The 11,601-nt window shown below is 38.5% G+C and overlaps 2 protein-coding genes across 3 annotated transcripts in view; both read right to left on the bottom strand.

The window, feature by feature from the left end:
- Positions 1-458: 458 nt before the first annotated feature.
- On the bottom strand, positions 459-7,891 carry LOC111868372. 2 transcript variants are annotated; one of them, XM_033753022.1, is made up of 5 exons: positions 7,855-7,891; positions 7,003-7,277; positions 3,301-3,455; positions 2,572-2,713; positions 459-1,843 (listed from the first exon to the last, which is right to left on the bottom strand). In XM_033753022.1, the coding sequence occupies exons 2-5, from the start codon at positions 7,204-7,206 to the stop codon at positions 1,103-1,105; spliced, it is 1,242 nt and encodes a 413-aa protein (XP_033608913.1). In that variant the 5' UTR covers positions 7,207-7,277; positions 7,855-7,891; the 3' UTR covers positions 459-1,102. The 2 variants fall into 2 exon arrangements, with proteins under 2 accessions (XP_033608913.1, XP_023714727.2); XM_023858959.2 differs by lacking the exon at positions 7,855-7,891 and having other exon boundaries at positions 7,003-7,352.
- LOC111868368 (neither inactivation nor afterpotential protein C-like) overlaps positions 7,247-11,601 on the bottom strand; it is a 32,792-nt gene continuing 28,437 nt past the window's right edge. The window contains exons 11-12 of the mRNA XM_023858952.2: positions 8,801-8,875; positions 7,247-7,277 (exon numbers count right to left, since the gene is read on the bottom strand). Coding sequence (XP_023714720.2) covers positions 7,247-7,277; positions 8,801-8,875 — 106 coding nt within the window. The remainder of the gene's footprint in view (positions 7,278-8,800; positions 8,876-11,601) is intronic.

Genomic DNA, 11,601 nt, shown 5'->3' on the forward strand with positions numbered 1-11,601 from the left:
GGATGGAACATCATCACCCATCCACCCTATAGTCCGGACTTGGCGCCCAGTGACCACCATCTCTTTCCAAAGTTGAAAGAACATTTGTCCGGAAAGCGCTTCAACAACGACAATGAGGTGAAAGCTGAGGTTCGAAGTTTCCTGAACAGCATGGAGGTGAACTGGTATGACATGGGCATACAAAAACTGCCACTGCGCCTACAAAAATGCATCGACCGAAATGGCGATCATGTAGAGAAATGAGTACATGTTCAAGATTCAACTGATGTATCCAAAATTGAAAATAAATGTTTATTTTATATTTTCAAACATAAGAGACCCTACTTTTGGAATTACCCTCGTATTTCCAACACCAGTCTGCTTTTACCGGTTCTCACGGTCTCTTCGCTTGCGGATTTCTTATATTTTTTCCTTCTACCCTGAAGATGGAGGCGATACATTCCTCCGAAACGTCGGTTGACACCACATATACACGGTGCCAAATCCCAGAAGACTGCTTTCTTCATCATAGAATGTAATTCACAGCATGCTAAAACAATTTCTCATTATTCATAACTGTGTAGTATAGCATACTGTTGCAGATTTATGTGCACTGCCCTTATTGGAGATAACTAATAAACAACACTGTTTCATTTCAAGGGTTAATATTGAAATATATGGTGGTTACTTATTCTGTTATATCAAGTATGGACTGTTTATTAAATACAGAAGGCTATGATTTGGTTTCCTTCTCATCAAGACTAAGCTTATACAATGTACATTTAACACACATGCTCAGCAGAAGATATTATAAGTGAAATAATTAAGACTATGATGAACTTTTTCCTAATAATAAACAAACATTACATTTACCTGCTACTATTTTCTGTTAGATGATACTTAATTAAATTGTGGAGAGGTCAAAACTCATGAATAAGCAAATTACAGTTGTTTTTATTAGTTAGTCTGAATGCAGTGTTCTTAATGTGCTGGTCACTCCAACATCCTTGTATTTAGACTGTTAATGTGTGGTTACTGCTAAAAAGAAAGAAGTATAAGAATAATTAATTTTAAAATTGGAATATTTTAATGAACACTGTTACTGTAATAGGAGCCATGATTTCTAAAGATCTGCTACTTCTCCTTGTATGATTAGACCTGGAACAAGTTCTGTAATAGTTATACCTGTTTTATCTTTCCACTCCTTTCTGGTTTTTGAAGGGCTTTTATGTTCATATTCATTAAATGATTTTTTTAAATCTGGCCTGTTATCTGATTCATGTTGCTCATTCTGTATTGTAGACTCATTAGTGTTGAATCTTCTACAGTGTTCACCTTCATTTTGCAATTTCATAGATTCTGATTGCTTCAGTTTGCTTTCGTTCCAGTAGTTCTTGGAAATGGCAGTACTCTGCTGCTCATTTTTATTTACATAATTGGATTTGTACTGCTCATTTTTAGCCTGTGATTTCTTGAGGTCAAATCTGGTCCACTGTTCATTTTCAGATGGAGATGTCTTGCTGTCAGAGCTGTTTTCAGTATCATTCCAAGGTATCATGGAATTGTATCTTTCCTGCTGTTCACTTTCCTTCCAGGAACTCTTAGGACATTTTTTATTCCCGTGTTCATTTTCATTCAAAGGGTTTCGTGCACTGCACTTGCTTAAATTAGACGTAGGACTTGTGTGTTTGGATGTATTGCTGCCGTTGTGTGGGGTGCTGCTTGACCTAAGATAGTTTTTATCATTTGCCAAATAGTTTATGTTGTAGTTCTGATCAGAGGTTTCCCTTGTTATACCTTCTGATGCAGTGTCATGAATTCTCCTTAGGGAAGCCCGAGTAACATTAGTTTTTCTCAACATTGCCTGTAGAGAAATTCATAACTTAGAAATTTTAGCCAGAAAATGCTCATAATTGGTAGAGAAAAATGAGAATATTATAGGATATATAAATGAATGCAAGACTTTATGCAAACATAAGAGAATCTGATGAAAGCAGGTGTTATGTCTTTACCATGTAACATTTGATGTTTATGGATGTCTGACCAAAATTCTGTATGCTTTCATTGTCTCCCTTATCCTAACTACATGCCCACCACTTCACAGTTTCCTGGTGAAGTTCTGTGTTATGCAACCTTCAGAACTGCTCACTTTATCCTTCTATGGCCCATATATTATGCTGAGCTTTATGTTTACAAACATTTGTTATTTAAGAGCATTCTTCAAATAAGAAAGAGTGTTTGTAGCCAAGCAAAACAACTGACAGAATTAAAGAAATAACTTTATATATGGTGTTTTTGTTAGCAAATAGGATGATCACAGTTTTTGAAATGAGTAATGATAAACGTTTTCCAAATTTATTCATCTCATAATTTCACCATGAGCTTCTGCTGTTTATGTAACGTTTATAAAAGGCTTTGTACCTTATAAAAAAATGGAACTTAATGCTTTACTAAAGAGAAGAAAAATGTTTAAATAATTTTCTGTATCTCTGGGCCCTTCATCTGTTATGTTCATCTTTCTTTCCATCCTGGAATGTATTAGCTAAATGAATGTTATGGTGCCAATATAAATTACTGTGTTTGCTACATTACCTGGAAGTTAAATGGAGGTTTATCAGTTTCGTCTGTGTCACATGATTCCTTGCCTTTCATCTCCATTTCTGCTATGGGGTTTCTAGAATAGTGTATCCAATCACCTGCATTTCCAGACTGAGAGTTCCCAATAAGCCCATGACTGTAAAATTACAAATTTACAATGTTATCAATGAGTCTGTGGAAAAAAAAAAAGTTATTTAGACTTTCAAGTGAATAGATAACTCTAAATGATTTGTTTTCTTTGAAAGCATCCTTGTACACTTAAGTGTATGAGTCTTAGGATGAAATGTATTCAAAATTTGTTCAGCCACATTTGCTCTTGTATATGTGTATAGATGTATAGGCAAATTGGGTGAGCCTGATTATATGGTTATGCAACTTTACAAAATATATTTTCCAGCAGCACAGTTTTGATCATCTGGTATTATGACTGAAATATAATCTGTGATAAAATGTAATCTGGTATCAGTGTTTCAATAACTGGCTTTAAATACAGAGCCATTGAATAAGAAATGAATGATTGAAGAGGTACCAGAAGGCAAGGAAATGTGGTCACTTCTCATAAGTATTGCATATAACAAAAAGTGGTAATGCAAAGGAAGGCAAAGCATTTAAACAAGCACAATGTACTGAAATGGAAGGTATTGACCCAAATGTGAAATGGGATAGAGATTGGTTAAAGAATCTAATGAAAGTATGTGAGTTACAAGGAAGTATCAAACTTACCAATTGAATTTATTTGTTAAGTTGCATAATGGTTGTTTGTTCATGGGACTTATAGGTTCCCACTCATTATCTCCAGAATACTTCCTTAACTCTGCTCTGATGCTTTGTGAATATCTGTTGTTTGTGGTATTCATTGATCTCTCGTTCATTTTCTGCTGTTTTGATGGGATAACATTTCTGTTAGTATACTTTGGAATGGTATCTTATAGTATATTGTCCTTAATTTCCTTTTTTATGGAACCAAGTGACTATTTCGACGCCCCCACGTCCAAAATCATGTGCTTCATTCGAAGCGTGGGGTTGCTGAGGGAATAATTAAAAAGGGGAAGCACAATGGACCACTGAGGTCTAAGTGCAAGGGCCAAGTAAGCCTACCCCTTCATACATACATACATACATACTTTCCCTTGAATGGTCATCTAGCTTTTTACTGTTACATTTTGAACTTTTATAAGATCTACATACGGATATTCATGCATATAAGCCTACATTAATCAATAATCAACATATTGTGATTGTCATTCAAGGATTTTGAAACTTTGAACTTAAATTTGAACTAATAAATATGATCATCCAGGCAAAACTTTAACTAGAATTTTTTGACTAGTATGCTCATAATTGGTTTAGTGCTCCTAGGTTGTATCTCTTCATGGATATGTTGTCAGTATTATCAGTTAATCAAAAGTGCAGGGGATTGAAGATATTCAGTAGTACAGATATAGACGCATGTCCAGTGGACTTAATTGGCTTCACATAATGGGACCACAGATTCATTATTAGTACGAGGGTCATACTGAAAGTCATGAGCAACAATATTTTGTAAAGTAACATGCTTTATTATTGACAAACCAAATACACCATCTCAATCTACAGACTTTTCTTTATTTTTCCACATAATTGCCACTTCTTTGTACACATTTCTCCTAGCATTCTGGGAGTTTGAAAATTCCCCTTCTGTAAAATTCCATTCCAGTCATCTGAAGACACTGACGCACTGCTTTCTGAATTGCCTCCCTTGTCTCAAAACGTCCATGCAGCTGATCCTTCACAAATCCGAAAAGGTGGTAGTCGGAGGGTGCCAGATCAGGGCTATAGGAGGGGTGTGGAAGAACTTCCCACCCCATCTTTGCAATTGCTTCCAATGTGAGGTGAGCGGCATGGGGGCGAGTGTTGTCATGCAGGATGATGATGTTTCATCCCGGATGTTTATCGCGCAATGCACGACGGAGCTTGTGCAGCATCTGGACATAACGAGCAGCATTGATGGTTTGCCCAGGTTCCAGGAATTCGGCCAGAATAAACCCCTCTGCATTCCAGAAGACTGTGCCCATCACCTTCACAGCTGATGGTACTGTCTTTGCCTTCTTTTTTGATGGAGAATGCAAATGGTGCCATTCCATACTCTGCTGTTTCATTTCAGGCTCGAAATGGTGAAACCAGCTTTTGTCACCTGTCACAATACAGAGCAAAACATCATTGCCTTCGTGTCAATATCTCTGCAGCAGTTCTGAGGTGATGGCTTTTCGCTGACCTTTGTGGTCGTCGGTCAATAACTGTGGGACCCAATGAGCACAAACTTTCCTATAGCCCAAGCTTTCGATCATCTCCTGTACTGCACTGTGCCCTGTTCCAAGTTTTCAGGCTATTGTGTCCACAGTCACACGCCTGTCATCTTGAATGATCTCATCCACTCTTTCCTTGTTGTGTTCAGTTGAGGCTGTTCGAGGACAACCGCTTTGAGGCTCATCTCTGATGCTGGTGTTCCCAACTTTAAAATGTTTCACCCATCTTCGAACACTGCTCGCACCCATGCACACACTTCCATAAGCACGCTGAAGTGTCTGGTGAATTTCTGCAGCAGGGGTTTCCTCTTTCACAAGAAACTCAATGACAGCACACTGACAAAACGACATCGTTGTCGGCCATTTTGTTAGGAGTGATACTGGTCACGTGATGCAAGCTATTGACGTCACAAGACACTCAAGGTTAACACAACAGCTGGTTCCACCTACTGCTATTCCTAGGTTGCATGCAAAAGAAAGTTGCTCATGACTTTCGGTACAACCTATGTAGAATTGAAATTCATCAAGACAAAATACAACATATAACATTCTGTAATTGTTATCCTAATGCTTAATGGAGCCAAATGACTATGAAAATGCATCATTAAACAAGGAATTGTGCTTCATTCAAAGTGCAGGACTGAACTTAGAAAGGGGATGCACTGTAGATTGTAAATGGTCTGGTGCAAGAGTTGTTTAATGGCCCCCTCTCCCCCTGATCTTAATCTTTATCTTACTCCTATTCTCAACCACCCAGCTTTCTGTGACTCATTGTATTTGCAATCAACTGATTTTACTACTACTTTTGTATATATATGTTAAATGTTTTCTTTATCGGGAGAGAATGTAAACTACGAGTATGTGAAAATGAAGTGCTCACAAGATATATGGATTTAAGAGGGATGATATAAGTGTGTAGTTTGAAAGAATACATAATGAGGAACTCTCTGATTTGAACAAGTCACTTGATGTTATAGGAAGGAAAATATAGTGACAGTGATGGGCTGGGAATGTATCCAAGACAGGAGGAACAAGGAATGTGTGTAGAATTTTGGTGTGGAACTGCCTTGAAAAATGGCCACTTTTCAGACTGGAAGGGTGGTGGGAGTATAGCATTAAGATTCTTCTTCAGGAGATAGGTTATAAAGATGGGAAACAAATGGAACTGGGCCAGGATCATGACCAATGGTGGCTTTGGTATAAGTGATTTTGGGATCCAAGCTCCAATCATTAGTTCATTGGGCAATTCATGTGTCTACAGGTTGTAGCCCACAAGAAACGCAGGTTTCAGGTCCAGATTAGGTATTGCATGTTTTCATAATAATATAGCATAATGTTGCACATCACTTATTTATTCCTGTTAGCTGTCTCACATGGAACTTGCTTTTTAAAATCTCAAAAGTTTTAAATATTAAAAGCTCTTCTACATCACTGGTGTATGCACACTACATGTTTAAACCAAAATCATTATCTTCAAGTGTCCCTAAAATTGTTGATGAAACTGCTGTGCTTCTGTCTGTAAGTTCAATTTTTGGGATATGCCGTTGTGTGCAGCTGATGGTTTTAAAAAGCAACTTGCATGTGATATGGCCAACTAACAGGAATAAATTGCGTGATTACAAAACTAGGAAACATAAATCCAGCTTTGATAAGTTCAATTATAGATCTTTATCTCTGGGTATTCATCTTGTAACTTTCATGTAAAAGCTTAGGTTTAAAGTTTTATTTGGGTTTGGGACAATTCTTTTTATTCTTCATTCTTCTTCATTCTTCTGCACTAAATGAAACTTTAATAATTATAGAGTAAATATGCACTGGCTAACTATGTTAGAATATGGGCATTACTTTAATATACTAAGTGCTTGAAGCAATACAGCTTTGGGGACAATGAACTGCTTGGTAGGAATCGACTGCTGGCTCGTATATATATCAGGTATTACCAGCTCCAGCATAGTTGTATAGCTTCTCTTTGTCATGAGCCCAGAACCCAGGGCCAGTACACAAGAAAATGAGATCTTGTTTGCTGTTTCTTCCTAGCAGTTGACTGAAACTAATTAAAAATGTGTTGATTGTTTAGTGCTGACAAGCACATTTATGAATCCTATGACACACAATTGTGTGTGTGTGTGTAAAATCTTACCTCAAGGCGCCTGGCTTTGCCAGGATTGTATACTTCGGTCTTTTTGTAGCCATAAGCCTTCAGATTTCTGTACTGGAGTGTAGGTAACTGTGAACAGTCGCTTGGTTGATACACATTATTCTGGTTATGAAGTTTCCTCTGCCTGTCTTGATCTAAGGATGATTTTCCTGAAGGAAATTTCCTTGGGTCCCTGCAGAATGGCATGTGTATGAACTGCTCTTTTTGTTGAACATACGTTTCTGTGTTAGGAGAGGAACCTGTTTGCACCTCCTTGTCTTCAACATACAGAATAAGAAAATAATTATTCTCATTATAATATATGGTTTTCTCATTTGATGTGCTGATTTAATGTCACTGGAGAGCTAGAAAGCACAGATGCTAAATGCCAGGATTCATACGTTTTGTTCTTTTTCTAGCTGCACATGTCAGATCCTGTGCAAAACCTACTTTCATAACCTGACTCCTTGTTTTAATATTTTAAGAGCATACTTTATGGCAATGTTTTTTGTGGAAACTATTAGGGTATGTATGTATATGTGTGTGGGTGCCCATGTATGTATTTTTAAGTTGGTTATTTAACAACGCTGTGAGTATCAAGATTGTATAACATTGATGATCAGATAATTAATGAATGTTGAGCTGCTGGTGGAATGAGAATTGCTAGGCAAAAGCCGAACCACAAATCCCATGTGACCTGACCTGGAATCAAAAGCAGGCCACCATGGTAGGATCTATATATACTATACATGGTCACATGTATGAGTAACTTTAAATGGGGTTTAGATTATGACTTGATTTATTGACCACTTCTAAGCTTACATGACTTGTGACTACACTTTACAACTCACTCACACACAGAGTAATTTCCTCTGGATTACAGCCTCCACTAGTGTTTACTGGCAACAGATTTGAACACAGTGACTATAACAATCTCACTGAATTACACATTCCAAATATCACCTAAAGTTCACTTCACAGCCGGACTTTCAACTGAGCACTCTTGCAACTAACTAGTTGCCCCAAACCTTTCCAGTTATACTATCTCAGCATGGACAACATAAAAACAGCTCTTCTCTTGTAATAGAGGTGTGTTTACTGCACCATTGTGCAGCTATGGACATGGTGCAGACCATATATATATCATGTGAGTCATAGTCTCATGTCATGTCATGTGACAATGTGACTCACAGTTCAACAGGCCTGGAGATCAAGAAAATTTCTCGTCTTGTTAAACAAAGCTTTTGATTTTGATTTTTTCCATGATCAGGTTTAAAGTCAGTATTTACTACTTACATGTGATTTATTTATTGATGCTTCATCATTTTTAGTGGTTATGTGCCATAAGGTTGCATTAGATAATGATTATGTGTAGTAAAGTATAAACAATCTGAAGAAATCAGTTGTGGTCAGTTTGAAGGTTCATTCTGACACTATCATAAAGGGAATGAGATAAGTAATGAGAAACCTCAGTGCTCAGGTTGAAGTTCAAATGGCAGATCTCCCTAATTCAGTTCTCATGGCTTACTGCTGGGATAGAATATTTGTTGCTGTTTAAGCTGCTGTCGTTAATAGAGGAAAACTAGAAGCTAAATATGCTGTGTATCTTACGAAACTTAACGTCCATTGTTTATCGTCCATCAAAATTGCAACACTGGAAGAGTGTTGCAATATTGAGTTGAACAATTGCAACGGGATGCTGAAATACAGAATCTTATGAAAGTTTGCTTTTGAATGACACTATGTATACATATATGTAAACATAAATTTACCTTTCATGGAGCATTTTCCTGTTTTTTGCAGAAAAAAATTCCCTTTTTGAAATGGTTTATCCCATGCATCTTCAGTGTCTTCATTAGATTCTGAAGGCCCTGACCTGTGATATGGAATCATGATGTATAATCAGAATTTAGTATCAAATGCATGAAAAGGACTTTGATATAGCTACAGTAGAACAGAACATCGGACTGCAAAGCTAGAATCATGGATAACAGAACTCTGGTCAGAGATTAAGTGCAGTGGCTGTGTACAGAGAATACTGTGTCATTCATACACAGTCATAGTTCTGCTGTATGCATTTTTGTCTGTCTCATGTAATTAATCTCATGTACATTCTGTAGCTGAAGCACCTGCTCTGAACATAGGTTACCTTACGTGGTAATCCTTTATTTAAGATTAATGTCTCCTGGAATGTGAAAGCATATAGTTTGTTAGATAGGACCAGTGTTTCAGAGGAACTTGTGGCCTCCATCTTCAGGGTAGAGCATGGAGGCAGAAGTAAGAAATAAATTTGTGACAGTGGTATAGTAATACAGTTACTGTGTTTTTGGACATTAGCCATCATCCAGTTTTTTTTATTTAAAACAACATTTCAGAGGCTGGATTCTGTCTCTGTCCTAAGGTAAAAGCTGGAGATAGGGACTAGCTCTATTGATTGGGCCCAACAGAGTAGGATGGAAACAGACTCTAGTCTCCAAAACATTGTTTTAAATAAAAAGCAGGACAGTGGATAATGTCCAAAAATACAAGGTGGTTCAAATATTACCAGGACTGATTTGTGCATAAACAAGCCACACTGCGCAGCAGCTGTGCGACCTTGAGAGAGTGAAGCCACAACCTCCACCCTCCCTCCTGTTAGGATTTGAACCTGTTCAGTCTTGTCTGGGAGTTGCTAGAGCGATGAGCGAACAGAAGGTACCGCAGAGCGTGGAACAACGCATTGTGATCAAATTCCTCAGAGAAAACGTCCCGTCTGCTGAAATTCACCACAGACTCCAACAACAGTATGGGGAAGAATGTCTCTCATGGACCCATGTGTTTGAGTGGTGTAAGTGCTTCAGAGAGGGCAGAGAGCGCATGGAGAATGAACCGCATGATTGTCGGCTGCGAACATCCGTCACCGAGCCAAACATTGATCATGCAGACACGCTTATTCGTGAGAATAGGTGCATCACTATCAAGGAACTTGGAGCAATGCTGTCCATCAGTGTTGGTAGTGTAGAAGACATCGTGAAATACCACCTGCACTATCGCAAGGTGAAAGCATGGTGGGTACCACGCACTTTGATGGACATGAACAAAATGGTGCGCATGCAAGCTGCCAGTCATCTCTTACACCAGTTTGAAGATGAAGGTGATGCATTTTTGAAGTCTATAGTGACCACTGATGAAATGTAGGTGCATTACTTCATTCCCAAGTCCCAGCAGTCATCACGCGAGTGGTGGCATACCAGTTCTCCCAAACCCAAGAAAGCACGGATGAGCTGTTCGGCAGGAAAAGTGACGGCAACGTTCTTCTGGGACTGGCAGGGGGTTATCCATGTAGACTTTCTGACAGATGCCAGAACAGTCAATACAGCTTATTACTCAGAGCTCCTGGCAGCAGACGCCCTCATATGGCCAAAACAACACTGGAAACCCTCTGGAAACTGAAATGGAACCTTTTGACATATCTGCCATACAGTACCGATTTGGCCCCAGGTGATTCCTACCTGTTCGGTAGGCTCAAATCAGACTTGCAAGGCATGCGGTTTGTGGACAATGATGCCGTCATCCAGACTGTTCAGGAGCGGATATGCCTCCAACCACAAGCCTTTTTTGAAAATGGCATCAGGATGCTTCCAGAACGTTGGAAAAAATGTGTTGACTCCGGAGGCGAGTACGTTGAAGACTGACATGTGCAAGTAAGTGTTTGGCAATTTTGTTTTTCTAAAAAAAATCAGTCCTGGTCATATTTGAACCACCTTGTACAATAATTGTTTGGAGACAGAAGGCTCGTTTGAAACTTGTTTTCGACACTTTCCACTATGAGGACATCACATCTCACTTCTTAAATGTTTGTTCTTTCCGTTTGCTTCAAGCTCATACTTTTTCAAATTTCTGTGTATTCCTTTTTTTATTAGTGAAAGTCCAACTAACTACACATCTTGGTTCAATTTATCTCCACTCATTTAGCTCAGATTCTGTGACAGCTGTAATTTAGTATGCTTCTATTGAACTATTAATTTAGAGCACTTACTTACTTACTTGCTTACTCATGGAGCTGAGCCCTTCTTGAGGAGAAGCCAAATCTGCAGCTACTCAAGAATTTCCCAGCATTTTATGGAACCTGAAGGTTCATTACCGTGTTCACAAGAGCCTTAAAATGGTCCCTTTCCTGAGCCAGATCTATCCAATCCATACCATCCCATCCTATCTCTTTAAGATCCATTCTAATATTGTCCACCCACCTACGCCTTGGTCTTCCCTGTGGTCTCTTTCCTTCTGGCTTTCCCACCAGTATTCTATACGCATTCCTAGTCTTCTCCATTCGTGTTACATGACCTGCCCACCTCATCCTCCTTGACTTTATCATTCTAATTATACTTGGGGAAGAATACAAATTATGAAGCTCCCCATTATGCAGTTTTCTCCAACCTCCTGTCACTTCATCCCTCTTCGGTCCAAATATTCTTCTCAACACCCTGTTCTCAAACACCCTCAGTCTTTGTTCCTCCCTTAATGTCAGAGACCAAGTTTCACACCCATACAGAACCACAGGCAAAATGATAGTTTTGTATATTCTAATTTTTATGTTTTTGGACAGCAGACGAGAAGACAAAA

This window comes from Cryptotermes secundus, unplaced genomic scaffold (assembly GCF_002891405.2).
Source record: "Cryptotermes secundus unplaced genomic scaffold, Csec_1.0 scaffold2443, whole genome shotgun sequence".
NCBI lineage: Eukaryota > Metazoa > Arthropoda > Insecta > Blattodea > Kalotermitidae > Cryptotermes > Cryptotermes secundus.

Bases quoted from the DNA above. Each gene is read 5' to 3' on its own strand.
- LOC111868372 (XM_033753022.1), bottom strand. From the start codon at position 7,206: ATGCCATTCTGCAGGGACCCAAGGAAATTTCCTTCAGGAAAATCATCC. The intron at 2,714-3,300 runs GTAAGTTTGATA...GTAATTTTACAG, and splicing joins TTAACAAATAAATTCAATTG to TCATGGGCTTATTGGGAACT. The intron at 1,844-2,571 runs GTAATGTAGCAA...ATTTCTCTACAG, and splicing joins AACCTCCATTTAACTTCCAG to GCAATGTTGAGAAAAACTAA.